The following is a 17,726-nucleotide window of genomic DNA, read 5'->3' on the forward strand; positions in this document are numbered from 1 at the left end:
GTTCACAATATTTTTAGTAATTCAAGAATCAATGTGCAATATCCAATCTTTATAGTTTCCTAGATCACAGTGATGATCATGTTTTCAAAACCTTAACTACCTCTAGGAAATTACCAAGAAATTTTAGATATTTCCTCTCAAAATTCTGAGGGGAATGATAAAAATCTTCCATATTATCTTGAAATAAGCAATGGCAAGTGGAAAAAGAGCTTGCTACTAGATGTCTCAATGTTATCAGTGCATTTTTTTAAATTATAGTGCTTCAAGGAAATGTATGTATGAACCCAGGAAACAAATGTCAAATTTAAGGCAGTGTTAAAATCATGGACTATAAAATCAGACTGCTGCGCAAATTAGGCAAGTTAACTTGCCTGTGTCATGGTTTCTTTGTCTATAAATATGAGGAAATAGATCCATACTTCCCCTCCCCTTCCCAGAAAGTTGCTTTAAAATTAAATGAGACAAAAAAAAAAAAACAAAAAAAAAAACACATTAAGACAATCCATATAAATTAGAAAAGACCTGATATGTGGTAAACGCTCTGGGAGAATAGTCATGTGCCATATAATGACGTTTATGTCAAAAACAGACTACATATATGGCAGTGGTCCTGTGAGATTATAATGGAGCTGAAAAATTCCTATCACCTAATAATGTTATAGCCACGGTAACATTGTAGCACAGTGCATTACCTTTTCTATGTGTAGATATAAAGTTTAAATATGCAAATATCATTGCATTACAATCTCCTAGTATTCAGTATAATAATAGGCTATGCAGGTTTATAGCCTAGGCAATACCTTACAGCCTAGGTGTATAGAAAGCTGTATCATCATGTAGCCTTGTGTAAAGACACTCTGACATTCACACAACAACAAAACACCTAATGATACATTTTTCAGAATGCATTGTCATAATTCAGAAACACGTAACTATGATAGCAATTGTTAATCTAAAATTTGTGAAAAACTACCAAACCACTAAAAGAATTTAGTATATTTTGCTCTCCAATACGATAAGAATGTGCACTAATTAACCAAAATAAGAATCTCTCTACTAAAAAATCTATGGGATATATCAACAAAGATGTTTGGGAACAAAAAAATCCATAGAGAAAGCCATAAAAATAGGTATAGATAAGTAATAAGTGGACCAAATATCTTCCAAATTCACTGAAATCATTTACTTAAAATAATACACCATGTTGATAATATGCCTGTTTATCAATAAAAATGCTGACCAGCTTTGCTATAATAGGTATTAAACAAGGATGTATACGTTTATTCTATAAATAGATGATTTCCTATCTAATATATCAAATCTAAACTATTAACCATGAGACTCAATCTCATTCAATATCAAGCCTCACATATTTCATTCTCCATTGCACTGTCCCAATTAACCCTTTTGCTCCCCACCTCCACAAGCTATGCCTCTCTTCTGTCCTCTCTTACCTACCTAAGCATATCTTCACCTCATATATATCATACGATATTGTAACTATCTTATATGTGTATCTTTTCCTACCAGACTTGAGCTTTCAGTGAGATTAGAATCTATTTCTTGTCGACTTTTGTGTCTAGCACAAGACATCACAAAGTAATGCTCAGTAAATATTTAGTGAATAAACGATTAAACAAATGTGCAAAATGTTAACTGGAAAGAATAAAACGTTGATAAAATAAATGATCCTGGAAAAGGCCAGGATCCTGAAAAAGAAAAATCACAGAAAGAAACACAGCTCGCTTATTGTTAAATCTTAAAAGGCACCACTTGTTTTTAACACCAAAACTAATATTTTACTTCATGAAAATATATTTTGAAATGAAACTATATTCAAGTCTATCTTTCTTAAATTTTTAGTATAATTTGGCAATAAAAGCATAAATACAATAAATATCCTTGTTTCAAATATACACGGCTAAGAAATAAAACATTAATTACAGTTTTAACTTGTGTAATTCTTGATTTCTAGCTTTTTGTTTATTTTATAGGGTCAAATCATTGCTTTTTGGCCTTTTGGCTAAGATCAAATGTATAGGATCAAATGAAAAACAAATTTAAATTGTGATAATTTAAAAAAATAAGATTACACTATTGTACTTTGTTTCCTTAACTCACTTTTCTGTTTTGAAGAATATTGCACAACCGTCCACATGCTTTCTCTCCTGCTCAGACATGATTTTGGCACGTGACTTTGGAGAAAAAAACCCATCATATCCACGCTCCTTCAATGCTGGCAGAAAAAGAGTGAAGTATTGCTCTGTTTCCACTTCCTGAGATGAAAGAAAAGTTATCATCTACATGACTGAGGGAAAACTCTAATTAAGATATCAAAATTTTCAGTATCATGAGTAAGTTAAAATAATTGATACAACAAATACTATCTATCTTACTTTATAGCTAGCAGCTACCACTTGACAATGCCAGCTTTTTAAACATGAAAGAACCAGAAAAGCGGCATGGCTTTCTCCTGTCCATATAGCTAGTTAGTAAAGGGAGCAAGATTACACCTCTTGACTCCCAGTTTAGATTTTATTTTACTATTGTCCATTTCCTCAAGACTAGTTTAAACAGAGCAATTTGAGTATATGATCAAGTAAGTGGTAGGGAAGAGTAAATTTTATATATGGAAGTAATTTTTGAAATGATTTATCTTTCTGAACTATGGTAGAAAGGAATGATACCCAAGAATGAGAAATGTTAAAATCAAACAAAAATAAATTTTTAGGTACCTAAGTACTAATCATCCAATGGTCTGTGTTAATTATTAAATTAGATCTTTGTATTATTTGACTCAAAATATTTTAAACAAATCTTTCCAAGTGAAATAATCAAATATTAAGAAATGATTTATGTATGAAGATGTTCATAATATCATGATTTTTTGACACAACTAGTCTAATAATAGAAAAAAGGCTTAATTAACATATGGTCATATAATTGCTTCTGAAGAATTTTAGTGACATGGAAAATCAATTAAGTGCAATAAACAAGAAAGAAAATATGACAATAGTGTGATACTAAGTTTATTTTGAAAACGTTATCTATAAATAAATTGTTAAGTGAATAAAAAGAAAATGTACAGAGGAAAATACTCTGGTGTCTTAACACAACAATAATCTTCAGGATATGAGATTAAATGTTTTCCTCTGTCATGCTTTATATTTTTTTCAATACTTTCAACTTCTCTGGAATATAAACACTTTATAATACAATATGGAATTAGTTTTATAATAAGAAAACAATTTTTTCAGGATATATTTTCTACTTCAAACTATACTTAGAAGAATATGAAGCTGTTATCACTATAAATACTAAACAAAAGGTGTACAATTAAATAACAATATCCTAATTTTGTTTTCCTTCTCCTCTAAATCTGACTTAGTCTCAGGGTTTAGAAGAAATTTTAATTGTTGAAGACTTATTTCTTGTTATTTTCCAGACAGTATAAAAACAAATTATCAAGCTATTTTTTAAGAAAAAATATTTAAAATAACTTTTTCTCTCAAATTATATCGAAAAGAATGTGTGAAAGTATAATACTTAAAATTTTAAAACACCTTTAAGAAATAAGTATTTGAGGTGATGAATATATTAGTCTGATTTGTTCATTCCACAATGTATATATGTATCAGAACATTACACGGTACCCTATAAACATATAAATTTTTCAATTAAAAATTTTTAAATCTTTAAGGACTTAATATGTTTTGAAAGTTACTAAAAAATTACTATAAACTACTTGTCTTTTTGAATAAAAAACAGTAATAAAAATGCATTTCATAAAAACATGCATGTTGTTTCTTTAGCTAAGTTCATTACAATAAAATGTTTATAGAACAAAAAAAATCTAAATTTCTGAGGTGGATTCTCAAGTAAAGTGAAAATGAATAATTTACAGTACAATATTTTTAAATGTTTATCTTTATAAAACAACTGTGGGCAAATGCTTTCTTTAACAGACTCCAAAATAAGTTTAATTTATATTCCTAAAAGACTAAAACCTTCTGTGCTTTCTCTTTCAGTAATAACAATGATTTGTTCATGAGTAAATTATTAACATAGATAATAGATGAAATTATTTTCACTTAAAAAAACAGTAAATGAATATAAGTGGATGGCTGTACTCAGCAAAATAGCTTCACTGTGGAAATGTCTTAACTGCTTATTTAAATTGTCATTTTTTTTAAGGGAAGGATAAAAAGTACGTCCTTCTGAGTTTTGCTTTGCACACAGGACCTCTCCAATAAGATCTTCTATTATTTTTAAGTTTGCCTTTAAGTTACAAACAATTGAATTTCTATGGTGTTACCTGAAGACTAATGATATCTGCGTCACAGTTAACAATTTCTTCCATAATTCCCTTTTTCCTGTATTCCCAGTTTAATGCCCAGGATGGGCAATAGCCATATAGCTGCCGGGTGGCGTATTTATCACATAACACATTGTAACACATAACCGTGAATGATGCTAAGAAGTGAGGGGGAAAAAAACAACAGACAAAAGGGAGAAAATTAGGCAACTTTTTCTAAAGCAGTACAATGTGTACACCTGCGCAAGCATACCCCTCCCCAAACACCTTCACAGTAAAACGTCTAGGCAAGATTTTGTTAAACTCTATCTACCAGAACTTCACTGGAGTCTACCATATCAAAGTTATTTCACTTGTCTTGAATCAGACTAACAGTTTGATCTCTAACATTTGAGATTTTTGAGAGAATTTATCTTAATCAAAATTCAGATTGTAGTGCTAATTTTTTTAATGTAAAAATAAATGAAATGTTGGTTTCATTTAATTAAAGGGCTCTAATCTCATTAATTTTTAGTAACAAAATCGCCATACTACTTAACAGGGAGAGGCTCTTACTGCTGTCACTACTCTGAGGTAGAAGAGTATGGATTAACAGTTTCATTGTAAGAGAATCTTTTTTGCCAATCAAATGTTTATTTCTAAAATGAAATTCGTGTTTTAAAACATCCTTAACCATAACAGGGTGGTGAGCAAACTAACAGATAGGAAAAGACAGTTCAATAGCCTTGCTACTCAAAAGTGGCTCTAAGTACGAGTAGTATTACATTACCTGGGAACTTAGAAATGCAGACTGTCTGGCCCCACAAACACCTATTGAACAAAATCTGCAGTTTAACAAAATCCCTAGGTGATTCATATGCATGTGCACATTAGAGTCTAAAAGCCACAATTTTGCCAGCCATCCTCACTAACCACTAAAATCATTTTGTAGAGCATTAACAAAAAAAGAAAAAAAAAACAGAAAAACAAAACAAAACAAAAAAAAACCAAGGCAATACTAAGGGCCTAACTCTAGACTAATTATGTCAGAATATCAGAGTACGAATAGTCACATTTTTAAAAAGCATGATTATAATGGACTGATACAGCTGTGAATTGGTTATTTAAATAAAATATGATTAATTCAAGATGAAGTGACACTTGATTGAAGTTAAAGAGAAATTTAGTTTAATGGTCTACTGGGGGTCTGACTGGTGGCTATTTTGTACATTGGGGGCTAAATTTCAGTTTGAGTTGATTTGTATTCTGATTATTTATCTTGAAAATGATCCAGAACCATTTCTAAGCCGCTACATTTACCTTATTCTGTTTCTCTGAATTTGAAATGTCTTTTGGAAAGTAAGGGGGAAAAGAAGCAAGGCAGATTATTAACTGCTTTATTCAGATTTTTCCTAAAACTTTGTGAAGTGACGTTTCATGAAAAACCTAAAAACTGCAATTTCTTCTTCTTTTTTTTTTTCCTTTTCTTGAGATAGTGTCACCCTGTTACTGTCATAACAACTAACAGGGCTCAAGCGCAGTGGCATCATCATAGTTCACTGCAACCTCAAACTCCTACGCTCAAGCCATCCTCCTACCTCAGCATCCCAAATAGATGGGACTGCAGGTACGTGTCACCATGCCCAGCTAATTTTTCTTTTTTGTGTGTACAGAAAGGGTCTCACTCCAGATCAGGCTGCTCTCTGACTCCTAACCTCAAGCAATCTTCCTCCCACCTGGGAATCTCTTACAGCAGCAGTTCTCAACCTGTGGTCATGACCCCTTTGTAACAATAAAAATACATCGCAGCATTAGGAAGGTTGAGAATCACTGTCTTAGAGTGTAGGGATTACAGGCGTGGGCCATCATGCCCTGCCCCACAACTTCCACAATATATCTAAAATGCTTCATATCACTGTCGGTGTCTGAGAATGAACCAGCAACTTTCAAATAGAAATGAAAATTAGCTAAATTGCTTATTATCACTACGCTCTCATACTCCGTTTCTTTCTGATACCTTTCTTTTCACTATCTGGGCTTGAGTCCTACATAGCTTATCATTATAGTTTTTTGGCTGTAACTCACCTGTAACTTTCACTAGTTATTATACACATCCCCCTATGCATCATAAGTAAATGCATTTTAAGCAATAACTTTCTTAGCACTCAGATTTTACTCAGGGAAGCCACGTATATCACAAGAAAAACCCACACTAATTTTTCAATAAAACCTCAGAATGCATTACTTAGAGGATTCAACAACTAATAAAAACTTGTTTCTACTGTTCCTTTTCTTTCTCTTATTTTTCCTTTCTTTATAGTCTCACTCTGTTGCCCAGACTGGAGGGCAGTTGTACCATTATAGCTCACTGTGACTCACAGCTAGAAGTACAAGTGAACGCCATCATGCAAGGCTAATTAAAAAAAAAATTTTTTTCTGTAGAGATGGGGTCTCACAATGTTGCCCAGGCTGGTTTTAAACTCCTGGGCTCAGGTAATCTTCTTGCCTTGATCTCCCAAAGTGCTAAGATTATAGGTGAGCCACCCTGCCCAGCTACTGTTCCTTTTCCAAACAGAAATGTAGCTGTGCAATATTAGGAAAGCTTTCAATATCATGTTTACTTGTGTTCAAAAGGAGATTACTTTGGTAATATGTATGTATTTTTAACATCCACAATGAAATAATTAATTATATACTAGGTAAAGCCAATTATAAAATAAACACACTTTAGTCTTTGTAGAAAACTGAGTATTCCTTTTACTTAGACCAATGGGCATCCTGATAACAGAAGTGTTGTCTTTCAGAACACTGACACACTGTCTCTTATAACAGGCTGACACTGTGCCAACAGAGTATGGCAGTTTTAAAATTATTACCTCTGAAGACACAAAAATGTACATTTTATACCATTTCTTGTGTCATTAAAATGCAAATAAATTCCCAAAGATGTTACATACCCCACATTTCCCAATACTAAAACAAATGACTTGTCTTCAATCCTCTTTTCTTAACTTAAAAAAAAAAGCCAAAAACTCACAAACAGAAGGGCTTTATATAGTTCAAAATAGTTCATAATAAATTCTGTGATTTTCCCTTTAAAAATTATTAAAGCAGCAGTATTCCATGACTGGTTTAACCTTCACATTAAAACAGTTTAAATTTTCATTTAGTTTTAAAATGAAATTTGCTGTAATGAAAACTATTATTCCTGTGAAACAATAATTCGTAACTTATTTTAAATAGAATTCCCAAGCATAGAATGTCTAACATGTAGTAATTACCCCTATAAATGTCGAATCATTTTTGGTCCACACAAAGAGATAATAAAGGTTTCTATTTTCTACAATTCCAGAAATACTGTATTATATCCTTATATTGCTTGAATACTCACCCTCTACTATTCCAAAACTCCTGAATTGGTATCATAATTTGTGGCCAATATAGCAAATTTATACCCAGTTTAAATTATTCTTCTGTAAATGTTATCAGTTTACTTCTCAAGAAAGAGAAGTAGCTTCAAACTTTTCAGATTCATTATCAGTTATTGTTCTTAAATCATCCAATACTGTATGTAAAGATGCCATTTCAAAACTTGTATTACAAAAATAAATTTGAAGCCATGAGCTGCATTACTGTGAAAGATAGAAAATACTTATATATAGGCCAATCTTAGCGTGGATTCTTCAAAGTCCATCCATAAATATTTTAAATTCATCCACTTGCAAGAGGTAAAATGAGCTTGTTAATTACAGATAATGAAGCCCAAACAGTATTTTAAGTGTTTCTGAAAAAAATTTTTTAAAAATGAGAAAAACTATTTACCTGATGGCAGAATTTGGTCTCGTTCTTTTAATGTAATCCATGGCCTCGGAGGAAGCTGCTCTGGATGAACTGAAAAAAAATTTGTAAATATAAGTTACTTCCATGTGTTTCTTTTTTTTTTTTTTTGTAGAGACAGAGTCTCACTTTATGGCCCTTGGTAGAATGCCGTGGCCTCACACAGCTCACAGCAACCTCCAATTCCTGGGATTGAGTGATTCTCTTGCCTCAGCCTCCCGAGTAGCTGGGACTACAGGCGCCCGCCACAACGCCCAGCTATTTTTTGGTTGCAGTTCGGCCGGGGCCGGGTTTGAACCTGCCACCCTCGGTATATGGGGCCAGTGCCTTACGGACTAAGCCACAGGCGCCGCCCCTTCCATGTGTTTCTAAAATCAGTATCACTGGTGCCTGTGGCTCAGTGAGTAGGGCACCGGGCCCATATACTGGAGGTGGTGGGTTCAAACCTGGCCCCGGCCAAAACAGCAAAACAAACAAACAAAAAAACCCAACAACGAACACCCCCCCCCCCAAAATCAGTATCACTTAGTTTATAATGTCAAATCAACCTCTGTTTTCCATTTGGCTGTAACGGCCAACAAACTGTCTCAAAATTCTAATGCTGAAATTTAATGAAGATTTAGAAGCCAACACAAATGTTAAGACGAGGTATGCAAAACACATAAAACTAATATCATTAAAGAACACATTAGGGCTAGGCGCCCGTAGCACAATGGTTACAGCGCCAGCCACGTACTTGGAAGTTGGCGGGTTCAAACCCAGCCCGGGCCAGCTAACCAACAATGACAACTGCAACAAAAAATAGCTGGGCATTGTGGGGGGCACCTGTAGTCCCAGCTACTTGGGAGACTGAGGCAAGAGAATCGCTTGAGCCCAAGAGTTTGAGGTTGCTGTGATGCCACCGCACTCTACCGAGGGCGACATAGTGAGACTCTTGTCTCAAAAAAAAAAAAAAAATAAATTAAGAAACTCATCAATGGCATTTCCACTTACACAGTATTTATGAAAAGTACCTATTCAAAATACTTAGTAGAATCTTCCCATTTTCTTTACCCTTAATAATAAAAATATTTGGGCCGGGCATGGTGGCTCATGCCTGTAATCCTAGCACTCTGAGAGGCCAAGGCAGGTGGATTGCTTGAGCTCACGAGTTCGAGATCAGCCTGAGCAAAAGTGAGATCCTTTCTCTATTAAAAACAGAAAACAAAACAAAACAAAAAAAATACTGAGGCAAGAGGATCGCTTGAGCCCAGGAGTTGGAGGTTGCTGTGAGCTAAGATGCCACAGAATTCTACCCAGGGCAACAGCTTGAGACTTTGTCTCAAAAAAAAAAAAATAATAATAATAATGATATTTGGAATTACAGGAGAGCTTAATTCAAGTTTACAGATTTGCCCCTGGTTTAGTGACTGAGAAATGTATTCTTTTAAAATATAAAACACTATTTTTATGAAGCTATGTTAATTTTGACCAAAGCAGCCCAGATCCTGTTTTTTTTTTTTCTTTTTTTTTTTGTAGAGACACAGTCTCACCTTGTTGCTCTTGGTAGAGTGCCGTGGCATCACAGCTCACAGCAACCTCCAACTCCTGGGCTTAGGCAATTCCCTTGGCTCAGCCTCCCAAGTAGCTGGGACTACAGGTGCCTGCCATATGCCTGGCTATTTTTTGTTGCAGTTTGGCTGGGGCTGCGTTTGAACCTGCCACCCTCAGTATATGGGGCTAGTACTCTACCCACTAAGCCACAGGTGCCACCCAGCAGCCCAGGTCCTTAAACTGTTACTAACCATTTAGGTGCTTCGAAAGTCTACCTAACACATACTATTTGATTAGGCAGTCATACTTTTTGCAGAGCGAAATGAACATTATATCGAATATTCCATATCTTTCTAGGAAAGAACTGAAGATTACTACAAGATGACAAACTAATCACACAGTTAGCTTAACATATTGAATCCTGGAAAACAATCGTGCCTGCTAGGGGTGCCATTGCCAGAATCAAGCAATCTACCTCAAAATGGAAAGCCCGATATATAAACAGAAAAAAGAGTAAACAAAGAACTTTCTAGCTATTGGGATCTTTAACAGCAATTTACCTATGTTGGCTTGGTTAAAAATTTAGAAATAGAGGCTTCATGGGGTGTACAGCTTCAGAGAAAGGCCTAAGGAATCTTCCAACTCCAAAAAAGCCTAACTCTGTGAATAACCCAGGGGGGTCCAGGTCTCTTTAAGCCTCTGGAAGAAAAGCAAGTCATTTTAAACTCACACTGAATTTACTTTGTGTGCTTGAAGTAGGATAAGTTTATTTCTAAATATTATCCTACACAGGTGCTGGGGCCTCAGCGGGGGATTGCTCAGTTCAGAAACGCGTGTGCATGTGAGTGGGCGCAGCCCGTGGCTCAAGGAATAGGGCACCGGCCTCATATTATACTGTGGGTGTTGGTTCAAGCCTGGCCCCCGCCAGAACTGGAAAACAAACAAACCAAAAAATTTTCGGTAATTCAACTCAGTGAGCTGAAGCAATCCACCCACCTAGACCTCCCAAAGTGTTTCGATTACAGGCCTGGCCAGGACCAGGTTCAAACCTGCCACCCTTGGTATATGGGGCCGGCGCTCTACTCACTGAGCCACAGGCACCACCCAAAATCTTAAGGCAATTAAATGACATCTCTAGTACAAGCCAGAGAAATTCTGAGTTGCCCCGTAGCCAGGAATTCGAGCCCGGCCTGGCAAGCTAAATAACAATGACAACTGCAACAAAGCAAAAATAGCCCGGCGTCATGGCGGGCTCCTATAGTCCCAGGTACTTGGGAGGCTGAGGCCAGAGTATTGTTAACGCCCAAGAGTTGGAGGTTGCTGTGAGCTGTGACACCACACCACGGCAATCTACGGAGGGTGACATAGTGAGAGTGCCTCACAAAAAAAAAAAAAAAAAAAAAAAAAATCAAAAATTTAGAAATTAAAAAAAAAAAATCTCAAAATAAAACAAGTAAGGTAATGTCAACATTCTGCTGCTTCCCAAACCTTTACTGACACACTACAATGTATCAGGGTAAGTAAAATCCATAGTATTCACCAACAATATCTAAAGAGCCAAAAACAGGACAATCACCAGTAACCAGAACAATTAAAAAGATACAACAGCATATTTTTACCCAATACAAAATTATTTTTAAGTTTAATAATATCTAGTTTAATAAGATCTAGTTAAAGAGTTTCTCAATAATATAACATAATATAGAAGAATACATTCCTGATCTTGTGGTAAGGAAAAACTAAACAGTACACAAAAGCTGTACCATAATAAGAAAGATCAATAAATTGAAGGGTATTAACATTTTTCTGTTCTTCAAAAGACAAATTTTTTAAAAAAAGACAAATTAAGAGCATACAAAAGCATACCATAGCATAGGAGAAGATACCTACAATATACATAACAACAAAAAGCTTGTATCTAAAGAAGAACTCTGTTAAAAATTACACATGCACATCACACATATGCCACAGGGCTGGGTTAACTGGCTACATCGATATAAGAGAGATACTTAATTTGAAAGCAAGTTGGAAATCTAAAACATAGGCTACACATACATTAAACTGCCACATAGTCCTAATTCTTTTTTTTTTTTGAGACAGTTTCACCATGTCACCCTCAGTAGAGTGCCATGGCATAACAAGAGCTCATAACAACCTCCAACTCTTGGGCTTAAGACATTCTCTTGCCTCAGCCCCCCAAGTAGCTAGGACTACAGGTGCCCACCACAACATCCAGCTATTTTTGTTGTTGTTGTTGTTGTTATTGTTATTTAGCAGGCCTGGGCTGGGTTTGAACCTATCAGACCCAGTGAAGGTGACTGGTACCCTAACCACTGAGCAATGGGAGCTGAACCCCTAATTCTTGCTAAAAGACCTCTGTAATAAATTTCTCTTCCACTCAATTTTTAGTCTTTTTATGCAAAAACTTTTTAGATACTAATGTGGTTTTTTCCTTGTTTTAAGTTTTTTCTGTGTGAGGGTATCTTTTATGATGAAGAGAATTTCAAAAGAAATTTTGTGATGAAGGCCTCTATGCTGGAATTTATGATTTCTCTAACTCTGTTTCAGAACTCTGTATTTTAGAAAGACATTATTCCTAGAAAATATCTGCATTTAGCAGTATCTTCATTTTTCCATATTCTGAGTGCTAAAGGAAAAAGAATCTTTTAAAGTCAAATACCTAATATAATGGCCTTTTTAAATAAGAAAACTTCAATTCAGAATACAACTATTTTTGGCAGCTAAATCTAGTATTCTTAATTTAAACTCTGCTTGCAAAATTTCTACAAATGTGCAGAAACCAACCAGTCATTTCATTAATTAAAAATGTGTAAAATATGTGGGTTCCAAGTAATCTACATCAAATTCAAGTAACTAATAACCACATATCCTAATTAGCCATGTGTAAATTACTTTGGTCTCTGAATCTCAGAATTTGTATCTCTAAAATGTGAGTAAAGGCTTGACGTGCATAGGTCAGCGGTTAGGGTGCCGGCCACATACACTGGGCCTGGTGGATTTGAACCCGGCCCTTGCCTGCTAAACAACGACAACTACAACAAGAACAACAAAAAATAGCTGGGTATTGTGGCAGGTCCCAGCTACTTGGGAGGCTGAGGCAAGAGAATCGCTTAAGCCCAAGAGTTTGAAGTTGCTGAGAGCTATGATGCCACGGCCTTCCATTGAGGGCAACCAGTGAAACTCCATCTGAATGAATGAATGAATGAATAAATAAATAAAATGTAAGATTTCCTACCCTCCTAAAAAGATTAAGTAATATAACTAAAACTCCTAACATATTTCTAGGTATATAGAAAACATACAGTATATGAAATAAGAATGTCCCACTAGCATGTAATACACTACTAGAAGGAACTCCAAACCTGGAAGCAGTTATAACAGTCAAATACTCTTGAGCTACATGTAAACATATTAGCTATTGGTAATATCTGCAGAGTTTACTTTACTGCTTTGTTACTAACAGTTACCTGCAAGATTGTCAAGCATGAAGTTCAGTAGCTTTCGAGTTCCATCGGGGTCCTGGTATAAATTGAGAATATCCTGTGATAAAGGATTGCCTGAAGTAGAGATAAAAATAAAACCTGTAAAATATACAATTCTAAGACTACACAGAAATGTACACTATAAAACAAAATGCTAATTTTCTAAACTGAATTATACTGTATTTAGTTTGTTGCATATATTTTAAGAAATTATATGAATTTAAAGAAATACTATTAAGAAAGTCATAAAGAAAAACTTCTTCTTTTTTTTTTTTTTTTTTTGTAGAGACAGAGTCTCACTATACTGCCCTCGGGTAGAGTGCCGTGGCCTCACACGGCTCACAGCAACCTCTAAGTCTTGGGCTTACGCGATTCTCTTGCCTCAGCCTCCCAAGCAGCTGGGACTACAGGCGCCCGCCACAACGCCTGGCTATTTTTTGTTGCAGTTTGGCCGGGGCTGGGTTTGAACCTGCCACCCTCGGCATATGGGGCCGGCGCCCTAAGAAGTTCTTTCTTTCCAGATTTCTATTTATACTGTATAGCTAAAACTTGAGCCTGTCGAAAACATACACACACACACACACACACACACACACACACATAAACATAAATACATATATTAATCTTAGTCAATGCTAAAGTAATACCACAACCTGGCACCTTGAAGTAGCCATCTTTGAAGACAGTAATGTCACTTAAAGACAAATGGCTTTATGTGAGAAAGAAGGAGTGATATCATAAAGGTCTTTCTAGTTAGAATATTTATATTACAAATGAAGAATTATTTCAAATTAGAAGAAAATCTGTTATCAAGATGGCTTCATGAAATGTAAGAGGAAATTAAGAATTTTATTGTAGTAGTGACCAGGAATATCTAAGTACTAAGAGTACAGATTTCTCAATATCGAAAAACAAGGTATTATTAACAGTCTACATAGTCACTTAAGAAATAAAGGAGCTATTCATAAAGACAAACATGCAACAGTCTAGCATTCAGATTTGAAAAAGTATGAACTATAGAACTTCCAAAAATCAAAGTTCTAATTGTTAAAACAAATAACATGCAAACCAAATCATCAGTGCAACACATACCCACCAGAAGGGCTACAAAAAAGGAATCAAGAGGAACGAGGAATCAAGTGTTAGGAAAAAAATGGAGTGCCTAGAATTCATTCTAAGTTACTGATAAAATGTAAAATGGTAAAGCTATTATATATATAACATCTGTAAGTTGATCACCTAAAGGACTATAATAAACTGATCAACTTATGGAGGTGGTCAACATAAGAAATTAGGCCTATCATACTGATACATATATGTGGTACAAGTCCAGTTTATAAAAAGTAGGTCAAGGAGGGCAGCGCCTGTCGCTCAAAGGGGTAGGGCACCAGCCCCATATGCAGGAGGTGATGAGTTCAAACCCAGCCCCAGCCAAAAACTGCAAAAAAAAAAAAAAGTAGGTCAAGGAGATGGTAACGTAGGCAGGTAGTCCACCATAGAGTCTATTGTACTTTGAAAGTCTGGTTGATAGTTTCCAAATGACTGGAAAGTAGAAAAAGAAATGGTCCTGGAATGACAGAAATGCTTTGTATCTTTATTTAGGTGCTGCTTACATTGATATACATCAAAATTAGTAAAGCTGGATACTTAAAAATTTAAGTATTTCACTATACATTATAACTCTTGACAAATGAGTTATGCAATATTTTAGATGCAGCTAAAAAGAAAATCAATGAAGAGAAAAAAATGTGTTCAAAGAAATTACCCAAAATGCTTCACTAAGAACAAAAACAAGACCATAAAAGAGTTAGAATGAGAAAGTTTAATATATATGAAATTGGAGATCTAGAAAGAGAACAAGAAAGACTTAGATTTCTGATCCAACACATAAAGAAAAAACTTGGAAGCAGTCACTCCTGTCCTTACAACTGAGGACAGACTACTGCCCCAAACACAAACAAGAATATACAGAGAATAGAAACTTACTGGGACTAGAAGCCCACAGCTGAAACTAGTATCTACGGATCACTTTAAACTATAATTGACAAATTGCTGAAGGCTTTGGGTAGATTACCATGAGTTATTAAACACAAACTCAGGGCGGCGCCTGTGGCTCAGTAGATAGGGCGCCGGCCTCATATACTGAGGATGGCAGGTTTGAGCCTGGCCCGGCCAAACTGCAACAAAAACATAGCCAGGCATTGTGGTGGGCGCCTGCAGTCCCAGCTACACACCCCCTCCACGGGGCTGAGCCAAAAGAATCGCCTAAGCCCAGGAGTTGGAGGTTGCTGTGAGCTGCAACGCCACAGCTCTCTACCAAGGGTGATAAAGTGAGACTCTGTCTCTTAAAAAAAAAAAAAACAAAAAAACAAAAAAACAAACATGGGTGGTGCCTGTGGCTCAAAGGAGTAGGGCGCCGGCCCCATATACCAGAGGTGGTGGGTTCAAACCCAACCCTGGCCAAAAACTGCAAAAAAACAAACAAACTAACTCAGATGGGACCCAGTCTTAGGGGCCCCAACACTTTCCTAAGTTCTATTTCCTTGAGCCCTACCAGGCTATTATTATGACACTTAAGAGAAAAAAACCTTTCATACTTCCAACACTGGGGGGGAGAAAGTAAGGTTGTCCTTAACAAGTCCTGCCCTTAAGGAAACTATTTTACCAGAGTCTAAGTTTTACCCAAGCCTAACACACCTGAAGGAAGATAAATATGCCAGTCTAGTCCCTGTCATAGAGTAGAACACCCAACTCAGGCTCACTAAGACTGTGTGAACTAACCACAGGACTATAGGACATTTCCTCTCCCCTCCACATCTTACCCCTACATCAACAGAACTCCTGCATTTTTTTTTTATTGTTAAATCATAGCTGTGTACATTAGTGCAATCAAGGGGTACAATGTGCGGGTTTCATATACAATCTGAAATATTCTCATCAAACTGTTCAACATAGCCTTCATGGCATTTTCTTAGTTACTGTATGTAGGCATTTGTATTCTGCATTTAGTAAGATTCGCCTGTACCCACTCTAAGATGCACCGTAGATGTGGCCCCAGAACTCCTGCATTTTAACAGAGGATTCCAGCTAAAAGAACCACAAGCCTCAGATCAATTTAAGGAGTCTTTAGGAAAACCTAAATACAACAGAAGAAACAACAACAAAAAAAGACACTTGAGGAAATATTACCCTCTGAAACTATAGCTACAGGAAATAGTTAACACAACTAACTCCTCACCAGAAAGAAAGATCAGAGAGAGGAAAGAAGTAAAAAGAGACAATATTTAAAGAGAAAAGGTTGCAATTTTTCAAAACCTAATTTTTTTAAAAAATAAACTGATACAAGAAGCACATATACACAAATAAGTTTATGAAAATTCTTTATTAAACTATAATAGATTATAGTATAAACTAGGGAATGCCAATGACAAATAGAAGATTTTACAACCATATGGAGGGAAAAGACCAATCACATCAAAAGAATAAACATGATAATAACAATAAGCTCCAATAACAACAGAAGCTAGAATACAATGAAATATATCTACAGAGAGTTGCAACATGTGTATTTCAGACTCCATACATTCTTCTCTCAGTTATTGACAGAAAAAGTAGACCAAAAATTAGCAAAGATGGAAAACAGAAAAATACCGTCAACTAACACAACCTACTACTTATTTAATACTCAACTCAAAAACACAAGTACACATGAACATTTACCAAGAGATCATATTCTGGGCCAGAAAACAAACTGTAACAGATTAAAAGGAAATAAAAACATACAAAACAGGCTGTCTGTACATAACAAAATAAAACTAGAAACTAACAAATATCAAAAAAAAAAACCCAAAATGTGAAAAGAAACATTACATTTCTTTTTTTTTTTTTTTTTTTTTGAGTATTTTCGCTGGGGCTGGGTTGAAACATTACATTTCTAAATAATCCATGAGCCAAAAAGGAAGTCACAGGGCAATTATAAAATGTTTTAAATTATAATGAAAACATGACATTATCAAAATTTGTAAGGTACATATAAATCAGTGTTTAGAGGACATGTGTAATATTAATGCTTATACTGGAAAAAAATCATCTAAATTGAATGATATAACTGCCATATTAAGAATTTCTTAAAAGATCAAATGAAACCCAAAGCAAACAGAAGGAACTAATAAATAGAAAAATCAGTGAAATTTAAAATAAAAAACCAACAGATTGTCACTGAACTAAAAAGTTGGCACTTTAGCCAGACATGGTGGCTGATATCTGTAATCTCAGCACTTTGGGAAGTCAAGGCAGGAGGATTACTTGAGCCCAAGAGTTCGAGATCAGCCTGGGCATGTTGTGAGACCCCATCTCTATAAAAAATGAAAGTATTAGCTGGGCATGTTGGCACACACCGGTAGTCCTAGCTACTGAAGAGGCTGAGGTAGGAGGATGGCTTAAGCCCAGGAGTTTGAGGTTACAGTGAGTATGATCACACCACTGCACTGGAACCTGGGCAACAGACTATGACCCTGTCTCTTTAAAAAAAAATAAAAAGAAAGGTGGCATATTGAAAA

General features: G+C 35.4%; 1 protein-coding gene across 5 annotated transcripts in view; it reads right to left on the reverse strand.

The window, feature by feature from the left end:
* Positions 1-17,726, reverse strand: part of CNOT6L (CCR4-NOT transcription complex subunit 6 like) — a 108,937-nt gene that overhangs the window by 33,832 nt on the left and 57,379 nt on the right. For all 5 annotated transcript variants that reach the window (XM_053590308.1, XM_053590226.1, XM_053590277.1 and 2 more), the window contains 4 exons: positions 13,153-13,242; positions 8,117-8,185; positions 4,316-4,473; positions 2,122-2,276 (listed from right to left, as the gene is read on the reverse strand). In XM_053590308.1, the coding sequence (XP_053446283.1) occupies positions 2,122-2,276; positions 4,316-4,473; positions 8,117-8,185; positions 13,153-13,242 (472 nt within the window). The remainder of the gene's footprint in view (positions 1-2,121; positions 2,277-4,315; positions 4,474-8,116; positions 8,186-13,152; positions 13,243-17,726) is intronic.

This window comes from Nycticebus coucang, chromosome 1 (assembly GCF_027406575.1).
Source record: "Nycticebus coucang isolate mNycCou1 chromosome 1, mNycCou1.pri, whole genome shotgun sequence".
Taxonomy (NCBI): Eukaryota; Metazoa; Chordata; class Mammalia; order Primates; family Lorisidae; genus Nycticebus; species Nycticebus coucang.